This window comes from Corvus kubaryi, unplaced genomic scaffold (assembly GCF_017639235.1).
Source record: "Corvus kubaryi isolate FWS band 111438036 unplaced genomic scaffold, C.kubaryi_AGA036_p1.0 74, whole genome shotgun sequence".
Lineage (NCBI taxonomy): Eukaryota > Metazoa > Chordata > Aves > Passeriformes > Corvidae > Corvus > Corvus kubaryi.
This window is the reverse complement of record NW_024582061.1, coordinates 11,902,094-11,923,845: the sequence shown is the minus strand read 5'-3', so window position 1 is coordinate 11,923,845 and position 21,752 is coordinate 11,902,094. Positions and strand designations below refer to the sequence as shown.

The 21,752-nt window shown below is 43.0% G+C and overlaps 1 protein-coding gene across 1 annotated transcript in view; it reads right to left on the bottom strand.

Moving 5' to 3' along the window:
- STAB2 (stabilin 2) overlaps positions 1-21,752 on the bottom strand; it is a 77,862-nt gene that overhangs the window by 24,526 nt on the left and 31,584 nt on the right. The window contains exons 21-41 of the mRNA XM_042050672.1: positions 20,891-21,071; positions 19,783-19,876; positions 19,432-19,590; positions 18,938-19,033; positions 18,093-18,188; positions 17,060-17,107; positions 14,142-14,278; positions 13,660-13,774; positions 12,653-12,730; positions 12,396-12,488; positions 12,163-12,270; positions 9,611-9,742; positions 8,532-8,657; positions 7,887-7,943; positions 6,584-6,679; positions 5,652-5,847; positions 5,032-5,127; positions 3,967-4,012; positions 2,832-2,908; positions 1,220-1,345; positions 178-251 (exon numbers count right to left, since the gene is read on the bottom strand). Coding sequence (XP_041906606.1) covers positions 178-251; positions 1,220-1,345; positions 2,832-2,908; positions 3,967-4,012; positions 5,032-5,127; positions 5,652-5,847; positions 6,584-6,679; positions 7,887-7,943; positions 8,532-8,657; positions 9,611-9,742; positions 12,163-12,270; positions 12,396-12,488; positions 12,653-12,730; positions 13,660-13,774; positions 14,142-14,278; positions 17,060-17,107; positions 18,093-18,188; positions 18,938-19,033; positions 19,432-19,590; positions 19,783-19,876; positions 20,891-21,071 — 2,231 coding nt within the window. The remainder of the gene's footprint in view (positions 1-177; positions 252-1,219; positions 1,346-2,831; positions 2,909-3,966; positions 4,013-5,031; positions 5,128-5,651; positions 5,848-6,583; positions 6,680-7,886; positions 7,944-8,531; positions 8,658-9,610; positions 9,743-12,162; positions 12,271-12,395; positions 12,489-12,652; positions 12,731-13,659; positions 13,775-14,141; positions 14,279-17,059; positions 17,108-18,092; positions 18,189-18,937; positions 19,034-19,431; positions 19,591-19,782; positions 19,877-20,890; positions 21,072-21,752) is intronic.

Genomic DNA, 21,752 nt, shown 5'->3' with positions numbered 1-21,752 from the left:
TAAAAATTTTTGTCTGCTCTCCCCTTCAAATGCCTTTTTGAGGGAAGCATATACTTTTCAGAATTGTTATGAAATTCACTTTTCTACATAAAAAACAAAGTTGACATGGGGAAATCTTTCTTTACACATAGTAAACACTTGACCAGGCCTATTTTTCTTCACTAACAAAGTACTCACTTGATTGGGTCCAGTCTGTGTGCATTCTGCATTTCTATCACATCCACCATTGTTCACCAGACAAGGGTTGATTTCTTTATAAAACAGAAACAGTGTAATAAAGAGAGAGAAATTCTGAAAACCCAAGGAGGAAGAAGTTAAAGCATACCAGGAATTCAGATTTATGACAAAATTAATTCCCCCAGCTATGTAGTACCTCAGTCTAGGTCTTCAGCTGTCTTGGTGAATGCTAAAGCCCTGCTAGCAGCGTTTCTGAAACCAAACCTGGGGAGGTGTGGTATGGTATCTAAAAGTCTTAGTTTGTGAAGGTCAGAGGAGTGTGTTTCAGGCTGCTGAAGATGGGGTTATCCTTGCTAGAGGTAGATGTTGTTTGATAAGACTGTTCTTTGCTGCTGCAGGTGTGTGGTTTGCCAAGTAGTACCAGCCATGTGGCAGGAAGAGATGCCTTTGGCATTGGGGATATGCTATCAGCAAGTTGTACTTGATGCCATGATGACTTTTTGCCTTTTCTCTTATACCCCTGTTATACCTTTTTTACAACTTCTGTATTCTTAGTGCTTTTTGCCTATATTCTTGGACTTGTTTGTCAAGCTGAGAGACTAAACATTTTAGAAGCTTCGTAGCTAGGGATAAGTGTGCCCCAGACCCCAAGGTCCTCTCCAGAACACATTTTGTAAACTGAGATAGAACCGTCCAGGGGAAGGCTCCTTGGGGAGGGGAGCTCACTCGAGCCTCTCCTTGGGGAATCTTTGATAGATATGCTAATTAGTAAGACCTATAATGTTATACCAGATCTTTTGGGGTGTGCATTGCAGGGTGCATTTCGGTGCATTCGACCTGGATGTGTGCACCTAAGGATCCTTACAATAAATACCAAGGTAAAATCCCTTTTCCCCTTCTAACCGTGTATGACTCTTGATTTTAACACCAGGAAAAGGCATCACATTTCTGGGTCAGAGTGGAAGAAGAACCATCCCCCTGCAGGAAAACTTGCTCCCGTGCTATTCCTCTGTGTGATATATGAGACAGGGCCAGTGCTTACCAATGCAGACGATCCCATCTCCGGTGTAGCCGGCACTGCAGACACAGGCTCTGTTTCCTGGTGTTGTTCTCCTGCACTCTGCCTTGGCAGAACAGCCCCCGTTGCTGCTCTCACAGGCATCAATAGCTGAGCAGGGACAACAGCAGAGATTAAACCAAAGTGCTGGACTGGCTTCTTGCTTCTCATGAGGATCTGTCTCCATCTTTTAAAGGGATTTACTAACGCTTTCAGCACACAGAATCTTTCTGAATTAAGAGGTCACAGACTTCATTAGTGCCAGATATTTAATACCGATTATTGTTTCAAGAGGGAAAGTTGAGATGATGTTTCTAGTCTGGTATGTTAGAGTTCATCCAGACTGATTTTCAGTAACTTTCCATCTTCCAATTCTGCCCATTTCAACAGAGCACCAAAAAAAGGGATGTTTGTGTTCTTCTCTAGCTTAAATGGCCATTTAAGCATTTCCTGAGCTTGGCATTTTCTGCACACAGATCATATAACTTCTCTTGCAGGAAGTCTAGAACATAATGCCACCCAGCCCTCCTGTGACAGAAAATCCTGGTTCTTACTCAGGTGGATACTCATCCTGTTTCTCCAACTCTGGATGAGCTGGATGATCATAACTTGAGAGCAGAGAGCGAGCCCTGTCTGGTCTTCAGTGTGGCTCAAATCCACCTGAATATTGCTTTAATTTTTGTTTCAAATTACCCTAAATTGCTGTTTCAGCAATGTCAGATGAGGAAGTTGATTTTTTTCTGCATCTAGTTTTGCCCAGGAGTCCTCTATAGGAGAACAAGGGTGAGTGGAGAGTTGCTTTGGGTGACCTGTGTCACCCAGCTCTTCCTGCACATGGGGAATTGCCCCCCAATAGATCAAAATGGATTTGTCTGTCTTGTGCCAGAAGAGAAAATTAAAGCAGGCAGAGTAAGAGAGGCAAAATTTGGGATCAGGACCCTGCAAGCCATCGTGAGTAAGTAGAAAAATGGGCTTCTGTTCTGAAAAGAATCAGTGTTTTAATTAGTTAAGAATTAAGAAAAATTACAATTATGATTATTGTAGCTGGAAGTAGTCTATTTTGGATAACCCAGATTCTTGGAGCACCATCTAGGATAAGGTGCTATTGCCCCTTTCTGAGGGTCTCTTAAATCTCTCTAGTCTAAAGAAAGGGGTTTTACCACACCAGAAATCTGAGCAAGATCAGAAAGCTGAGGAAATGGTAGAGCTACACAGCTTCCAATAGCTGGAAGTGTTATTGTACCCTGAATTGGCCTCCCTTTGCTGGGCTGTGCTGGGAAAGGGAGTAAAAGTCGCAAACCAGGTTTCATTTCTCTGCAAACAATGGGCTGGGGCTGTGCACAGCACGTTCCCTTTTCTCTGGTCTCCCTCAACACAATACCTCACAACTTGGAGATTTGGAGCCCTTTGTTTGCTATGAATCCGCACCTGTTGGGCTACTATTTGTTTTGAGCGAACTGGCAACAATTCTTGTTCTTTAACTGGTGCATGGGGAAGTGCTCATCTCTCACCAACTCTACTGTGACCAGAGAGTGCTTCAAGCATGCTTGTTTTTTTTTTTTTTTTTCCTAAAAGGGAAGAAACAAAGTTCACTTGCCTGTGCAGAATGTCCCGTTCCCCTCAAACCCAGCTGCACACTTGCAATAGGCAGTGCCATTTGATAGGAGAAGGCAGCTAATGAAAAAAAAGGAGGGAGGCAACATTTAAAAGAGGGGGAAAAAAAACTGGTCAGGCCTTTTGTACAACCCTCGTTTTTGTGAGTTGTTCTGAAGGTAATGTTGCATAGAAATAACAAGGCATTTAACCATACAGTAGAAGAGGTAGCTAAAATGATAAAAATTGACCTAGTTGGACCAAGCTTTTCAAATGTATTTGGGATGTATTATTTTAGCTATTAGAATTACATACTTTGGCCTTTAAGTATCCCAATTTTTTTTTGGTGCAGAACTCCAGAATTTGCATGTCTATCCATCCAAAGAGCTGTGCACAATTTTTGTTTGTGTGCACCCAATTTATGGGAGGATGCAGCCAGCAGAGTTCATCATTCCCCCCTACTCTTGCCATGCCTGCACCTATCCTCACACTTACAGGTGTATGTCAGTGGATGAAAAATACACAACAGAAGAACAATCTGCTTCTGTCAGAAACACAGTCTTGATTCCAGAGTGTGTGGGGTCCCCATAAGCAAATCTGAGAGTGTTGTTCTGCTAAAAAGCCTGGTAAAATACTGCTACTATGAACTGAAGGTCACAAACACACGGGGGAGAGAATGACCTACATCTGGGAAAAAGGGGATTTGCCCCTCTGGTTTCTCAAATCCTACAGAAAAACTGTGACTGAAAATGTGGAGTCTTTGTAGCCGCCTTTCCTTGTTTTTTTGAAATGTCTTGGCTTGTGTAAATCTTGCTGTCTGGTCAGCGTTGAGGGGACAGATGCACGTCAGTAAATGGCTCAGTGGGGCTCACTTGCTCCTTTGAAAACTAGTTAGTGTCCCAGTATTGGTGCTGGACTGGTGAGAGCATTTCTCTTTTGTTGTCGTTTGTATATTTTGATGTGAAGAGGAGAGCTTTGAACTTTTTGTCTTCATCATCATCTACATTAGATTTCCATTGCTCCTTATCTCTGTGAGATATGCTGCTGAGAAGTCATGAGCAAGGTGAACTATGGTTTTTGCCTTGCAAGAGATCCCCTTTTTCTCCCCTCTCCTCTAAATAAGTACATTTCATACATACTTAGCACTGGTGTGGCACGAGGCGTTACATGCGTCGTCTTCGATTTCTGCAAGTGGAAAAATTGAAGCAGGGATCAGAACCTTTTGGGTCAGATGTTGACTTCTAGGTTCAGAGTGTCTTGTTCCTACCATGTGGAGCTGGAGTCTGAGTTCTGCATCAGGCAACTGTGCTCTCAGTCTCTATAGAGACTCCATCTGTGGGGTCTGTGTAGATCAGTGGATACCACTGAAATTCACTTGGAAGGGTTGTGCCCTACTGTCAGGAATACATTTCACCTGTCGTCATTGATCTGTATTTACTCGGGTGAATCTTGCATGATATTATTTTAGCTGTTAGAATTCCGTGCTTTGGTCTTTAAGTATCCCATTTTTAATATATTTTTATATGAATTATATAAGGGTAGGTTTTCTAAAAGAAATGACATTTTGCTCAGGTGTAGTAACTACAGCAACCCTCTTATAAAACTCTGCATATTACTAATTATTTCCCTGGGAAAATTTAAAACTGATATTGAATGTTACTATTAATGTGTTTGTAACTTGTTTTTGTTTTATATTATAGGTAGGGTTTTGAAATAGTTACTGCATAATTTTAATTATGTCTAAATAGAATATAATTTGATTTGATATAGGAGCTGTATTAAGCCAGCACAAAATGATTTATTTGCTAATTTTTTTAAATCACATTAGCAAGAACATAATTTAATATCTGGTGTTGTACAGCTACATCAACTTATTGAAGCACTTGAGAGGCTTTTGATCTGAGGGTCAAAATGTCCTGGGTAATCCTGCTCTAGAAAACATACAGCTTTAATAAATGGGATATTCTTTTGGGACAGATAGAGGGTGACACAGGTAGAGAATTAGCTAATTAAGTGTCTCAGTGTCATGAGCAGTATCTCAGCTATCTCTCTAATAATACAGTAATTAATTGCCATAGCACCGGAATGTGACCCATATTTCACTGCATGGGGGAAGCTGCACTGGGATCTGATCGTGGCTGTAGTTCTGTCATTTTCTGAAATGCACACTTTTTACCTCAGGTAAAAAAAGGCAGGACACTCACCAGTCTCACACGTCACTCCTCTCCAGCCAACGTCACATTCACAGGAGCCGTCCCCATCAATCCCGCTGCTGCATTTCCCATGGACACAAGTGCACACTGTGGAAGAGGTGGGGGAAGCCACTGTCCCTGGCAGTGTAGCAGTGTGGGCAGCAAGGGGCAGGAAGTACAGTGGGGGTGGCCCAGACATCACCTGCTGATGGCATCTTCTACTCTAGGCTGTTTCATTGCTTTGTCTGTGCCTTTTGGTTTCTAATGACACAATAACTCTAAATTCAAACTATGCTTATCTTCCTCTATTCCCAGGGTCTGAAACTGTATTTTAATAGGAAAGAATTAGTGAGAAATAGCAGTGCTAAAGAGGATTGTTCTTGTTGGATTCTTTTCTAAGTCAGTGGTGTGCCAGAGTAGAAGACACTGTCTCCAGCCAAGGGATGAGAGAGTAAACACCATTATGGGGAAAGAAAAGAGGTTAATGATGTTTTTTAAGGCTCTGGCCTATTACCCTGAAATTGCAGTACCTTTCTAGAATCTAGAGTGGACGTGGTTAGAAGATAAAAGGGGAAGGTTTGTACACCTGGCAAGGCGAGCAAAGCTCCTGTGTGGTTTGGGGAGCTCAGTACCTTGGTCACAGTTGGGGCCGTATTTGCCCTCGCTGCAGCTCTCGCAGGCCGTGCCCACAAACCCCTCCTCGCACTGGCAGGTGCCCGTGCCGTTGATGCCATCCAGGCACACGCCGTTCCCGAAGCAGGCGCTCCCGGCTTTTCCCGGGCAGGGCTGGCACTGCTGGCCGAAGAACCCCGCGCAGCACTCCCTGGTCTGGAAACCCAGAAATGCTGTGCTGAGGGTCGGGGTGGCGAGCAGGACAAACGAGAGATCTGGATTTTTACAAGGGCTTGTAGTGATGGGACAAGGGGGAATGGCTTCAAGCTGAAAGAGGGTAGGTTTAATTAGGTATAAGGAAGAAATTCTTTACTGTGAGGGTGGTGAGACACTGGCACAGGAGGCCCAGGGAAATTATGGATGCTCCATCCCTGGAAGTGTTCAAGGCCAGATTGGATTGGGCTTTGAGAAACCTGGTGTAGGGGAAGGTGTCCCTGGGCATGGCAGAGCGGTGGGAATGAAGATATTTAAGTTCCTTCCAACCCAAACTAGTCTTTGATTCAGTGATTTTTAGCAGTACATCAGCTCTGCTGGTCTGTGATCACACTCCTCAACATGCCAGGACTCAGGCTGTCACCCCCAGTCCTTGGTGGGACCCAGGTACTCTTCACCACCCCAGGGAAATGTGGACAGAATTTCTAGGGACAAGCACAGGGTTACCCTTCCCAAACCTGTGCTCTGTCTTCCTACACCATGTCAGCTCCTGGCTTTCCCTGTGCTTTAACCTTTCAACCTCTGCTGTGTCCAGAATAAAGGCCAATAAACATATTGCCAGGGACTGCCCTGACATGCTGTATGAGCTTAGTGGGAATTATGAAGAGGGTGAAGCTCAGGGAAGAGGGTTCCTGGCCACCACCATAGAAATGTACCCCAATAAAAAGAGTGAACTCACAATGATGGTTTTAGCACACTTGGGCTGGCACCCGATCTGGATGGTGTACAGTCTCATGTGGTTTTCTGTGAGGACACAGTACTTCTTCTCCCCTGCCTGAGCAAATATTGGAGAAACAGATGCACTTCTGAATAATACTGATCAGCTACTTTCAAATGCGTTAAAATTATGCATGCTGTGCACTGACTCACACGTTCACAATTAAAATGAAGGAAATACTTATAGGGATAAAAATGTATTAGCTAAATAATTTCTAGTGAGCATATGATCAGTTTAACTCAGTGTCTTGTGGTGTTTTAAAGATGTCTAAAATTGCCTTGCTCAGAACTGAACAGATTCTACTCAGAAGTTTTACAAACATTTTTTTTTTCCATTTTTCACATTTTCTGATCTTTCTAGTTCCTCTTGGAAAACTGAGTTATGAAGTTCTGCAAAAGCAGCTGTTGAAACATTATCTTCCAGGTATGAACACAATTGGGAAAGATTATTTGCTGAAGAAAGTTTTTGATCTCAGTACACCCTTGTGAGGAGATTGAGACAAGCATCCATCCAGCCTTTCATTGTAAAGGAATTGTTAATGATTTTGAGTTTTACCCATGAGGACTTAAATTTGGTTTTGCCAGTCAAGTACTTTGATGAGTGGATGAGACTTGATCTGCTTTGGAATAGCATTACTGGCCTAATTAATTAAAAAATAATAAATAATAAAGGAAAATATACTTATGTAATCCCAGTGGAAGGGCTTTTGCAGATAGGTTAGGTACCAATAAACTCTAAATATCTGCAGTTCCCATGTGTTGGACCTGGGAATCCAAAGTCTCTATAATCTCCAAGTCTCCTTGTGACCCTAACTCACAGCATGTTGCTGGGGAGGGATTGAGTTTGCCCTTCTGTACATCTCTGGTTTGAAGGGCTCAAAGCTGATTCTGTAATTCCTTCTGGAGCAGGCATATTTCAGACCACATTTAACTCCCTTAAGTTTTGCATGGTAGAGGTAAACTTTGCAGTTTGAGGAGTCTTTAGTTGTCCTAGTGCATATGAGAAACCGGCCTTGAAAGATTAGTTTTATCTTTAAGCTGCCCTTCTGCTACCTTGATCCCAGGTAGATTAAAAAAAAAAAAATCTCTAAGGTCAGGGTGGATTGAGTCTATTGACTATAAGCATTATATGTAGCAGGCTGAAGTAAATACTGTATCTTTTGTTGAAACTGAGGCAATTATATTAAAAACAGGATTGAATGCATCTGTAGTCAGTTTTGATATAAAAAAGTCAACAACCCTAGCATTAATGAAAAAATACTTACTATTTCTTTTGTTCCTGGGGGACAACTTGATGGTTGTGAACAAATTCTGCACTTCTCCTTAAGCAACACAGATGAGAGGTAGTTAACAGACTGTACAGAGCTGCAGGCAGGTTGTTTCCTGGAAAAAACATGATTTCCCGCCATATTTCTAAATCTAGTCCTTGAGGGGCATTATTAGGATAACCTATTAGGTAAAGATGGTGAGGGAAGCTGTCCTGCTCAGCAAGGAAGGATATCCCTACGAGCGCCTCTGTGGGAATACTCTTCCCCCAAGGGGAAGAGGGAAAAATCATTTGGTCATTTTTGTTTGCTCTTCTAAAGTGATGCTTCCCACTTTATAAACAAGTAACCTGGCTACAAAGACACAGAATACTGCATTATTATTATTATTATCTGAATATTAGAGCTCAGGAATGTCTTGTTCCTGAGCTACTCTGCCTATATTTTATCCAGGCTGTCAGAACACTGATTTCAGGACCAAAGCTGTCCTAGGAGATGCTAAAACTCTGGTAGGAATATCCTTTGTGGAAAATGTGTGCATTCCTTGCTGGGAAGCAATATCACATGTCCTACACATTTGAGCTGTGTTTGGCTGTAGGTTTCTCTGAGGGGCCTTTAAGCATCTATACAAACAGGACCACTTACAGTGATCACGGTGTTATTGATATCACATCTGTTCTTCTGGATTTCCAGGACCTTTCCCAGCCCATGAATAATTCCTTTGTCTGTGGCAACATTTGCATAGCTTATAGGAGCATCGTTTACATATAGCTGCAAAAGACATGCAATCAATTAGAGAGCAGCAGAGGTGTTCCACAGCTCTGTGGTAACCTGAGCAGCGGGAGGTGGGAGAAAGGGAAATGCATAGGGATCACTTAAGCAAAACCAACAAAGGTAGTTAGCATCAGGCACTTGCTCATATTCCAGCTGCTCCATTTAACTGCTTCACTGCATTGGAAGGCATGGCAAAAGCATGCCAAAAAAGGTGGGTTTCCTGTGTCTGGGGCATGAGGGGCTTCAAGGAAACCCTTCCAGCAGCTGCTCTTTCAAGGAGGACTTTAATTGACTCGATGCTACCCCCCACTCCCATCGTGCTCTCACCAGCAGCAGTCCCACTGCAGGTGCTTTTTCAAGGCTCAGCTGTGACCAGAGCAAAGGGCAGGGCTGAAACTCTGCTGGTGAGGAGCTTTCTTCCTTTGCCTATACCCAGAGGGAGTTCCAGGACAGAAAAGGAGGACCAAGTTCCCTTCCTGGCCCTGTCTCTTAATCTTGCTGTGCCTGATTTTTCCACAAGTGGTATTGAAAGGCAATTGATATTTGTTGCCCAGTGCTTTGAGCTCCTAGGATTGAAAGTGGACTAACTCCCCAGAAGATACAATTAATGTTTTATAATTGGGGGCAGGTTTCTAATAGCCCTTGGAAGTCAGATTAATGACTGCATTGCAATGCAGGCTTGTAGTTGCTAGGGACAGATGTCTAAAATTCAATCTAAATGTGAACAGCACTACTGAAATCAAATTCAATCAAAGATACCTTCAAGGGTGACTTTGAATTGAGCAGGTCTGAGACAGGCCTTGCATCTGAGTGACAGCTTTTGTGCTGTTAAGTCACAGAAGCTAATGAGGGATGCACAATTCCTTTTGACTGTGTGTCAGTTTAAAGTTGAAGCTGGAGTTGTAAAAAGCAGGAAACCTGTTTCTCCCAGCAAGTGCAGACTGCAGTACCTGGCTGTTGTGGAGGAAGAACCCAACCTGGTAGGAGAACCCCAGCATGGTCTCCCTGTGCATGCCATTGTGCAGGTTGTTCTTCAGGAGCTTCTCATCCAGCACAACATGATAGCGGATTTGGCCCTCATCCTGCCAACACACAATTACATTCAGAGTTATGTAACAAAACCTGAAAAGTTACTAAGGAAAGCATTTTCCAAAGGGTTCAAGCCAAACATAAATTGCCTGGATTTAAAGAGAAGCTTCTCCAGTAGGCAGGCATTTAATATTTACTCCTGTAGAGAGCCTTGTCATAATGAAAATTTTATTGACCATGGAGGATGAAAGACAATGAAACTGGGAGGACCAAGGTTTGCTTGAGCCTGAAACATCTGTTTTTGTGCATAGGGTTGGCTGATAAACTCAGGGAAAAGTCAGATGACTTTTTAGGCCTCTGAAATTCATGGGTTCTTTTGACATCAAAAGCTGTATATTCACGAGTGCTATTGTAATCTTTCCATACCTATTCCTTATTCTTTTAGGAATCCCTGAGTAACCTATAAGGGAATAAACTGTAGGTGAATGTTTAGAATAATTTATATATATATACATATATATTTTTATATCTATAATCTTTAAAGGCGTCTTCAGTCAGTAAAGACTGAGAGTCATGTCTGTTAATTGAAAAGTTTTCTATGCCTAGTCGGTTGAGTGTATTCGTATTTCATGGAAAAGTGATGAAGTTACTTTCTGTACACCAAAATTTTGTGTGGGCTTCCCAAGGCTTCTGCATCTTGTTTTGAAGCAGGAGACTCCCAGAACTCTACCCTACTGGGAGGAGGAAGCAGAGGCAGGATGTGTTGATGAGAGATTGACCAATGTGAGAGGAGCTGGGGCATTTGGAGAGGTTAGGAGCTGCCTAGCCAACAGACAGTGCTGCTGCAACTTCGCCTTTGCAGTAAAAGGTCCTTGTGGGAAATCCCGTTTCTCACTGTTCCCTTGTTCCAAATGTCCGTGCTGCTCCTGGCTCTTCTGCTCCTTCAAAAGTGTGTGAAAGCATGAAGCAGCTCCAGGATGTGAGATTTGTGATGTGGTCTGGCTGTGCCCACAGAGTGAAATAGTGGCCTTGATGTCTCTTAGGGCTGGCCCTGTTCCATAGATTTGGCGAAGAAATATTTGCAGATGAGAAACTGGGAATTAAGACAGAACTAATCTCCATCAGTGTCCAGCCCAATTTAATATCCTGAATTTGATGAATTGGAAGAAAATCTAACTCTGATCCATCTTGATTTCTGTCTTTAATCACCAGCAGAGTTAGGATATCTCACCTCATTAGGGCAAAGAAATGGGGTCTCCTCCCTGTGCCAAACTCTTCCCTCTGCACTAGAGTTGTCCCAGGGGTTTCACAAGGAGGTTAAGCCTCAGGCAGACTTAACCTTATGGTTGTTTTCTGATTTTTTTTTTTTTTTTTTTTTTGTCCAGATTGCCATGTCACAAAAGGTTGGGAGGATGGCAGAAAGATTGAAGAAACATTGGTGAGTAGTGGAAATGAAAATTATTTCTGTGTGTGTGTGTGTAATCCAGATCTACTGGGACTGATGTCCTATGTGTCTCTCAAAGTTTGTCATAAATTCTTCTTGTAGTGATGTGGAAATGATGATGTTTTGTCAGGAAACAACTAAAATAGTGTTCACAAGTCATTTGAGCAGATGGAGCTTGATCACTTGTGAACATGGTATTTTGCCGTGGGTCTACTGTTGGTAAATGATCTGGGATGAGTCATTTGAACCCTGTGCTCCTCAGCTTCCTGGCTGTAAGTGTGAAGACCATGCAAGTAAGGATAGAATGTGGCAGGGTAACTATTTCTGGAAGAGATAGGGAAGAATTAATGCCATTGGGCAAGTCATGGGTGAAGCTTCCTCTGAAAGGTGCGTGGCTCTTGATATGGGCAATCCATAAAGCTGTACCAAATTGGAGAAAATACGAAGAAAGCTGCTGGGAAGATGCAGAAAAAGGATAGCTTATCTTGGGAGGAAACCAATAGGGTTGAGAAGGGGGTTTGAACTTGTAACTGTGTCAGGGTACAAATGCCAGAGAGAGAGTTGCTGCAGCGAAAACATTTTCCTGGCAAAAGAATAAAGAGATATAAACCGGCCTGAGGTATGCTGTCAAAATAATATAAGCTAGCTCTGGGCGTGAGGACATCACTCACCCAGTAAACTCATTTCAGTGTTTTTCCTGATCACTCCTGTACTGATCTTCTTTACATAAAAAACTCTCTCAAAATCCCAAACCAAAAAAAAGTCTACTGATAAGAGGTCTTGGAGATCACCATGTTTTTAATCTAAAGAAGGCCAAAACACAGAACAAATAGCTAGGCTCTTCCAGCAAGTCAGGAAAATATAGGTGGATCCATCCCATTTCACCTTCTCTGGTGTTCTAGACAAAACTTAACTTACTGGAATTCTGGGAAACAAATCTCCTCCTGTATCCGTGTCCTTGTAACCCATTCACTTGAAACAAAGATTAAATACTGAGCTGTTAGGACAAGCCTTGTGAGTAGTACATACCAGAGTAGCAGATTTCTTGTCCTTTAGGTAATTTTCTACGGCATCGTTACTTGGGGCAAAGACTGTGTATGTGTTTGCTGCTTCTATTTCATTAGCCAGGTTGTATTGCTGTTGTGAAACACATTAAATAAAATCAGAATCACCACTGATAGCCTGACACTAGTCCGAAATGCAAACAAAGCAGAGAGCTTCCTCTGTCCTGAAAACACCGTGAAAATGATGTGAAAGCTTACAATAATGTAGCCCTTGAAAATGGAGTAGTCAGGCATTTGCTCCAGGCGGGCCAGCAGCCTCGGCATGACAGCGCTGCGCAGCGGGGTCAGCACCTGCAAAGGAGCAGATATCCCACATCGCCTGCAAGCATCAGCTGCAGGACAAAGTGCTGCTCTGTGCAAACAGGTTTTTCAGCCTGTTAGTAGTTTCTGGGCGGTTAACTGTTCTGCACTGCTTGTGGTGCAGAGGAGCAAATCCTTATCAATATATTGTGTACCTTATCAATTACGTGAATGACCCCGTTTGTGGATGCGATGTCACTGGCCACAAAGTGAGCGCCCTCGAGGGTCAGGTTCTGGAAAAGCGAGAGGAGAGAGGGTTTGCATTCGCATTGTGGGGGTGGTGTTTTCCCAGCAGCTCATCCTGTGGATTTCCACACCTTCCCCAATGCTTGCCTAGGGCTGCACCATGGCACCGCTCACACCTGTCCCCACCAGAGGCTGGGTTACCCTCAGGGAATCACACACAGGGGAGGGCACTTTAGGATTCTTTGCTGTTCCTTGTGTGCAGACTGGCAAAGCCCTGGGCTGGCTTGCCCTGGAGTGGTTACCTGGGGTAGGTGGAGTTGCCCCCACCACACCCTCCCAGTTCTGTGCAGCTTTGAAGGACCCTGTTCATAACTTTTCCTTTGTTGCGTGGAGGTGGGGGGAACTTCCCCCTCCCTTAATGGGGATGAAGTGCTTAAATGTGACTTGTGTATTTCCAGGAAATCCTCCTCCTAACGTGAAATTTACCTAATAAAAAGGCTGAGGGGGAAGGGCTGTAATTTGTTATTTACCATTAAAGATACCTTCAGGTGGTTTAGGACTATGAGGTTGCATATGTGGAGATGTCTTATCACTGCTTCCTCCTACCTTCCCAGTTCCCTGAACTCGGTTGTTTGGTTTCCTTGATGCTCTTTGTCTTAATTTAGCCCACAAAGGCTGCTCCAGGCAGAGACTGCCCTTCTACTTGATTACAGGACTGTCCAGTGTTTGCAGCAGCTACTGGGACATTAGAAATAAATAATATTGTGGACAAATTTCAGTGATGTCAAGTGGTGGAGATGAACAAGCTAATGTTTCTGCCAGAGGACCCGGTATACGTGAACTATGCCTTTAATTTTATGACATGGTCTCTTAAAAAAAGCATAATGTCTGCATGGTTTTGTAATACAAGAAAGTCAGTGGCAGTGATGGTCAGGGGTTGGTGTGTGATACCACAGTGGTTTGCAGGTCATCTCACCCCATTTTCTTTAGACAAGTGTAGGAATTTGCTCTGTAGCGATGTTGGCAGCATGTCAGAGGACGATAAATTCTGGAAATCAGCAAAGCTGTAAGCTCCTGTCAGCACATGATACCTAAAGGAAATTAACTGGATTTGAATGTTTTGTATTTTCTCTCTCTTTTTTCTTTCTCTTATTTCAGATAGGTATGCTTAGTGTGCTTTAAAACCGTGGTTTTAAACAGGAATTGCTTCTACAACACCTTGTTCAGCCATATTCTGATCTTAGCTTGGCTTTAAACATTTCTGACATAATACAAATAATGCCTTTTTTTCCAGTGGACTTGCTACAGAGATTTATACCACTGGAACTAAAAAGGGAATCCTATGCCCTTCCTTTAAAATCAAAATACCTGTCTTGCTCTAGTGGCTTCAAACCAAAGGCTTGTCCAGCATTGAAAGGAGTTAATTAAAAAACCCAACCCCCCAAACCATTAACGTACATAAGGAGAGTTGGAATGTTACTTTCTGACATCCAAAAGGCTTTCTCATCTTCATCCATGTTTTCAATTGCTTGCAGAGAAGGCACAAGCACAGTTAGGTTTGAGGTTGTGGACAACATTGAGTTTATCTTGGCCTCCTGCATGAAAGTAAAGAGGGTAAAATAATTCATTCTAAGGGTGGTCTATAAATAGTAGCTGGTGACATTTTAAACAAGGTGGAGTATGTGACGTGCTTTGTGACCAGCCTGGAAAGGAAAAACTATTATACTGAGCAATGACTTGAACAGCAGCACTTAGAGCTGTACAAAAATGGTCAATGAGTGTCTATTTTTTACAGAATAGATTGCCAGCATTTAAAGGGCACAAATAATGTTCAGGTCAGGATTGTTTTTTATTAGGGCACACATAACTTGACTCCCACAAAAGTTAGCCTGTCTCATAGATCTTGTATTATGCACTTGAATGTTTAAAAAAGCATGGTGGTGATAAATGCTAGTGGTTACTGATAAATTCAAGTAACTTGATCTTACAGAGCACTCCATGCTGTTTAATAGATAGAAGGATTATGAACCATGAAATGAGAAACTCCTGTGACACAATGTTCCCATTTGGAAGAAGACTATTTAACATGGCAGGGATTTTTTTCAAGATGTCCAAGAGTTATCTGTGCCCACTAAGCACTGCAGTGGAGCTTGCTGCTGACAGATCTAATTTTAGATGGGGATTGTGAGATCTGTGGTGTGCATGAATTAATTCATCTTCCATGTTTTTAGCTGCCTTAAGGATGGAAAGAGCCTTCACTGGAGAGGATTTTTCCAGTTGTGTGGAAATTTTTTTTTTTGAGTAAAAAATGGAGAGCTAAATATTTACAGGTGATCTTGCTGAAGATGGGATTCTCCAAACTTTTCACAGACTCCACAACTTGCCATTTTTGATACTGCAAAACTTGAGGGAGCAATATGAGTTTGGGTTCTACCTTTTGCAGCTGGTATGCTGCCTAGAAGATGGTTTGCTTTGGATAGTCCTTCATTACCCATATTGGGTTTTAAGTCAAGAAGGGAATCAGGTCCCTTAAATAGTTGGGAATTTTGTCTCTGTTAAAATCATCTTTCTCTCTAGCCATTGTCCCTATCACCTTCCAAATATTTAAGTATAGAAACAGCAACAAACTTCCCCTTCTCACTCTTCCTGACTAGCAAGAAATATATTTGGTTATGAAAAATGGTAAACATCACATTCCTGCTCGAGTACAAAGTTAAAACCCCACAGATGGATATCCCTATTTCGCTCATGTTTGTAGTTACCGATGTTTATTTTAAGTGATAGCATTTCTCTGAAGTGTAGCAGAAATTTCCAGATCTGTTTCAGTAGATTATACAGAATCTTCCCTCTGATTTGTTCCCTCATTATCTAAAGAGCACATTAACAAGTGAGCAGCATTTCCTCTTGTGCCCAATTCCTTTAAATTCTTTCGTTTCTCTGTAGTGTCCAGTGCCACAATCTGAGCTCAGGGCCAGGCAGACAACTGACCTGAATTAGCCACATTGAGCTCTCTTAAGAAGCTCCCTGAGGTGTTCCTTGCAGTTATGTGCTTTAATGATCCCCAAGCCATCTGCCTTTGAAAAGCCTGAAAACAACTAAAGTGCTGTGACTTCTTCTGATGCTATTCATTAACACATCACTGTTCTTTTTTGTTTGCCATGTATTTGCTATAGCCCTCTTATATTTAGGTTTTAAGCTCTTTCTGGGAGAGACTGGTTTTGACCTTTTTGCATACAGTGCCAATCACAGTAGGGTAGGACCTCTAATGTTACTGCTGGCCCAGTAATAAATGACAGCATGTGAAAATAGAAAGTAGATTGTGACAACCAATGTATCCAGAACTTCGGGGTTCAAAAACCTAATTTGGTGTTTCTTCCATAATCTGGAGCCAAACAAGTTAATCTCTTTCCTCATTGAGGTTGTTCAGCCTGGAGAAAAGAAGACTCCAGGGAGACCTTTTGTGGCCTTTCAGTACTTAAAGGGAGCTTGTAAGAAACATGGGGCAGACTTTTTAGCAGGATCTTTTGCAAAAGAATAAGGGATAATGGTTCTAAACTTAAAAAGGATGGATTTAGATTAGATATAAGAAAGTTTTTTTTTTTTTTTTTTTTTTTTTTACAGTGAGGGTGGTGAAACACTGGAAGAGGTTGCTCAGGGAGGTGGTGGATGACCCATCCCTGAAGACATTTAGGGTCAGGCTGGGCAGGACTCTGAGCAACCTGATCTAGTTGAAGATGTTCCTGCTTTATGGCAGGGAGGTTGGACTAGATGGCATTTAAAGGTCCTTTTCTACTCAAACCCTTCTATGATTCTATTTCCTGCACCTGAGTCAGGCCTGCACAGACTGAGTTTTTTCCTGCTCTCTTGCTGTGCCAGCAGCACACTGACTGGCCACACACTTGCATTTTCCTGCCGTGGAGCACAGTGAAAATAGGGAGGGTAAGGCATTGTCTTCCCTTCCCACCTGTCATTTTATCAAATGAGAGAAATTGGAAGGAGCCATCTGGGGTCATGTTCAGTCTCTGCTTTTGCATCCTGCTGCTGGTCATCTGGCCTGCAGCGTGTTTTCATTCAAAGCTAGGCATGGCTTATGTAGCTCCCTGCCTCAGAGAGCAGGCTTGGAACCAGCTCTGCTGCTTATGGAGCTTCACTTGCTGAATTTGGGTTCAGAAGTTGTTTTTCAGGCAGAAATAGGGAACTAGATGATCAACCCCTCCATGACTGGTGGGAAAGGCACCCTGATGCCTCTCCTCATCTTCAGCTTCCTCTCTCTGATGGAGATATTGCTGTGAGGTTCCCATTTCTAAACTCTACAAGGCTCATGTTTTTCTGCAAACTTGAGCATTCTACAAAAATTAACCGTGAAGTGTACTTACATTAACCCACTGGTTAAAAGCAGATGCTTCTGACAGAGTGGATAGCTCCTGATTAGAAAGAAGAGAGATCAGTGAGTTTGTAAGCTATTACCAAAGTGCTCTGGCCTCTGGTGTAACTCACTCTGTCCGGCCTGGTTGATGTGATATGGAGGAGGATGTTTTCAGTGTGTGTGAAAAGAGAGGATATAAATGCTTTTTTAATACTGGTACTTTCTGATAATGGGAATGGTGAGTTACCAACTCTTGAAAATCAGGCCATGGATTGCTTAGGGCTTAGGTGTGTACCTGATCTTGGTACATATCATGTGCTGACCCCAGGCTAAGCATTAATTTCCTGTGATTTTAAACTTAATTCTTCTCTTAACTCCATGCAAAATTAATTGAAATATATGTTGTTTTAGCTGGTATTTGTACATCTTACACATCACCCAGCCCTTACTCTGCCACAGTACTTAGAACAGAGATAGATGATATTATAAGCACGGGTGGCAGATAGTGCTGAGAGCCATGTAAGATTGTTGCCAGGAGCTGAAACTGAGGACACTTCCATTTTTCCTGTGCTTTTGAATGCATATTTATTTCACCAATTGACTTGCTTTGGTTTTATCTGCCTGTGGGTCATCACAGTTTGTTTCAACATGATAAATTGATCATTTCCACTGAGAGAGACTGCAGTGCCGAACTTCAGAAAAGCTGACTGCTTGATGCTCCCAGCTGGGAAGTGAGTGCTTAGCACTTCTGCAGGTCTGGACTTTGGGACTGGCATTTTTCAATTTGTTTTCACTTTCAAATTTTCAATTTGTTTGAAGCCAGAAATATGCTCTGCTCCCTTAGGCCCCTTTCTAAGCCATGCTTCTAAACACAACAGATCATTTATGAGTCAGTCAAGTGTCTCCCATTGGAACACTCTTTGCAGAGATCACTGGTGAGCATCATGTTTTTCTGACTGTTTATAAAGGCTTTGCCATTCTCTGTGGTTAAGATCTAGTGTGCAGTAGGTCCTGTGCCCAGAGGAAGTGACCACCTTACTTACATCTGCAGCATTTCCGTAGCATGTTCTACCGTCCCCCTCGTAGCCCTTTGGGCACACACACTCCCAGCCACGAGAAGACTCAAACTGACAAGTTGCCTTCAAACCAGAAAGAGAGAGAATTTGTCAAATACTCAGGAGACCACTCCAGCAATGATGATCTGTAAAGCCTCTTACTAGGACCCATTTATATACAAGCATAAACTCACACAGGATCTTTTTACCATCTTCTTCGGGTGTTCTCACCTTCCTATAGGACACACTCCATCAGCCCAGGGCACTAACCCCCTCACCTACCCACCGTGCACAAAGTCTGTAGGAATCTAAACCCTTGCTCCCCCTTGTCTTATTTCTTCCCTATGTATTCTGGGCCCTATTCTTTCACTTGGCTATGCAGATCCATGCTCTGCTCCCCAGTGCTCCTCACTTCAGCTCTGTCCCTGTGCCCCACCTGAGGCTGGGACTAAAGGCTGCAGCAGAGCACATGCAGCTACTGATAAAGCTGATAGATGCCTGGGTAGAGATGCTTGCCTTGGGTAAATATCCTAACAGGATAATGCATCCATGTTGTAATTGCTGGTAGAGAAACAGCATTTATTTATTGCAGGCTCGAGATAATCCTTCTGTACTGGCAGATTTGGGAGCAGCCCTTTGCAGCCTGTCCTCAGCTCATGTACCACACTGATGTGGTTCACACAGAGCTTTTTGTGCTTGTAGAACTGCTTGGGAAGTGCTTTCTCAAACAGAAATTGCAGGTTTGAAATGGCAAATAAATTCTATGGTGTGCGCAGGAGGCGAGGTGTGATATGTATCTGAACACTTTGTTCGGGGAATGATTAATTACTCACCAGATGATGGCATTTTCCATTTTGTTCCAGGCACGAGTTTATGGGTGTGCATTCAATTCCATTCCCCTGAAATCCATCCTTACACTTACAGTCATTCTGTCGTTTCGACAAAACACAGCAATTCATTAAAATGATTAAAATAGTGTGCATGTTCTAGACACAGTGAATTAGTTTCTCTGTGTTTCTGTAGCTTAGCACTGACTTCAGTGGAATGACACTGATTAATATCTCCAGAAGACCTTTATTCCTGACATCTACTAATGCACTTACAAAAAATGTGTTTGCTGCCAGAGCCCCACCACATAGAAAGGAGGCAGCACTGGGATAGGAATTTAGGGAGACTGTTTTGGGTAGAGAGCACCATGTGGAAATAACATTGTGGCTGTGAGGGAGAGGAGGATTTGGGGAAGAAAAGAGGGTAGGAAGTGCAAGCTCTGGCACAGCAAAATGGTTGAGGACTTGCGCTGAAGGTGGCATTGAATGTGAGGACCTACCTGACCCGGCCCAACGTATATGCAGGTGGCATTCTTGTGGCACCGTGCCGTGGTGGGCAGCAGGCAGTTGTTGATGGCTGAGCAGTCCCTTCCATCGCCTGTCCATCCTGCCTGGCAAACACATCTGTGCTCCCCCGGGCCTGTCTGAATGCACTCAGCCTGGGGGACATGCAGAGGCATCCATTCAGGACTCGTAGGGGACAGCTGGCTTTAGCCATAAGGCTTGTCTAAGCCATTGTGGTGTCTGGGGAAAGAGCCTGGAACTCCAATGAAAACTCTGACTCTTCTGCAAAAGTTTCTGGCAAAACCTTCCCCTTTGCTTACCTTTCTGTGGGAAAAGCACATACTTACGTTGATATTGCAGCCACCAGGGTCTAAAGCAGCACAAGGATCAACTTTGCTGCAGCTCAAGCCATCTCCCTCATAGCCAGGTTTGCAAACACAGCTACAGAGACAAGAGGAGGAAGGAGGCGTTAGGCGTGACAGGACAGCTCTAAAGTGAAGTGATTGTTTTCCACTGCAACGTGCTATTTATAGGCAGCTTAAAATCGGTAACCTTGGATTCGTGATGCAAGTAGCTCAAGTGTGCACATTATGGGTTTTTTTTTCCAAAATGTTGACTGGGTTAATTGACTCAAATCAGGGATCCATTCTCTATGTACAAGATAGGGAGTGAAATTAATTCTGAGCTGATGTTATCATTGCAAAGTTGAGCTAACAGCTCTAAATTATTTATGGGCTGCCTATGCTCTCGTTTAGCGACACAAGATGGCTCTCTCCTTGAAATGCATGCAAGACAGTGAGTCCCCCTGTCTCCCAGGGTCCCTCCCCAGGATTAACCTTTGTTGGAGGGAATTACTTAAGCTCTCAGGTTCTGCAGCATCCCCCATTGTGCTTTGTTGTGACTCGTTATGGATACACTGCACCAAGAGGCGAACTTGCTGCATGTGAAGGTGAGCTTGAGGCAAGTGCAAGGCAGCTGTAGCAGTGACAGAGTTTTGTGACCAGTCCTGTCAGAACTGAGGAACCTGTGCTGAATTCTGTAGTGCTGTGCCATGAAAAACGTATCAGAGCTGACCAGAGTGAGATATCTATCCCCAAACAGAGAATTTCATTCTTTTTCAGCAAGGTTTAAACTCCTAGATCACTAAGGGATGGTTAGAAATAAGAGCTTCCTAAAAGCCTCTGTAGATGTTGGTAGGAAGGGAGCCTTTTAACTGAGGATCAGATCTGTATGCAACTATCTTTCAGTGGTAAATATATGAGGTACAGGGTATTGAGAACTCTTAATTATTATCTTGCAACTCAAGGCTGATGTGGTGCATGATTGCTTATTTGCTGCATAGCAGTATTGCAGTGACTGCTGTGTGTGTCCTGCTGCCAGGGACAGTTTTGGTCAGACAAATGGGAAGGAGCTGCAGCATAGTGAATATTAATTTGAAGCAAGTTACTGACTTACCTCACTGTGCCATTGCTAAGGTGACAGTCTGCATGTGCATGGCAGAGCTGCAGGGAGGGCTCGCAGGGAACAATCTGCTTCTCACAGAGTTTCCCTGTGTATCCAGTTCTGCATGATCCAGGAAGACAGGTCCCATCGCTGTCTACTCGGTTATCACACTGCCCATGAAGGCAGAGGCACTCTACCAGAGATAAATTACAATGTGCAATTCCATAGTGGAAAAAGGCATTTATCCTTACGATATCCTTACAATCTCTTATGAATCAGCTCTTCCCATTTTTTTTCAAGAATCTAAGATTTTGTATTTTTTAATCTCACTTTGATGGAGGACTTGTTTGTTAATCCTAGCCGTGTCTTTCCCGGTGTGTTCTATGGGTAACTATTTAAAACCTGTTGTATTTTTACAGTGCACTTATCAATGAATTTCAAAGTGCTTCAGAGAAGTAGGAACAAAATGCTATGTCCTAGACTATTAAAGTTATTAATTGCATGACTTTTGCTGTGCTTTCAGTGATAGGGTAAGCCTTTAAACACTGAGCCCACACATCCCACAGATTGCAAAGTGCTGGGTACACAGAGCAGCAGCACAGACCTACCGGCACTTTTCTAGGACTGGGTGGATTAGTGCTACTGGGAGGCACAGCAGTGTACCCAAAGGACACAGCAGGAAAGCTTTGTGCATTCTAAAGTAGTGCCAGTGGTGACCAGTAAAGCAAACACTTATTACTTTGGTGGGACTGGAGTATAGGAACTGCCACAGTTCCTAATGGAATTCGTGTCTCAGCTTTTGTCCATGTACCTCTGAACCTTCAAGTGAGCCATGCTTCATGACTGGCATGCTGTTTCATAGCAAAAAAGACTA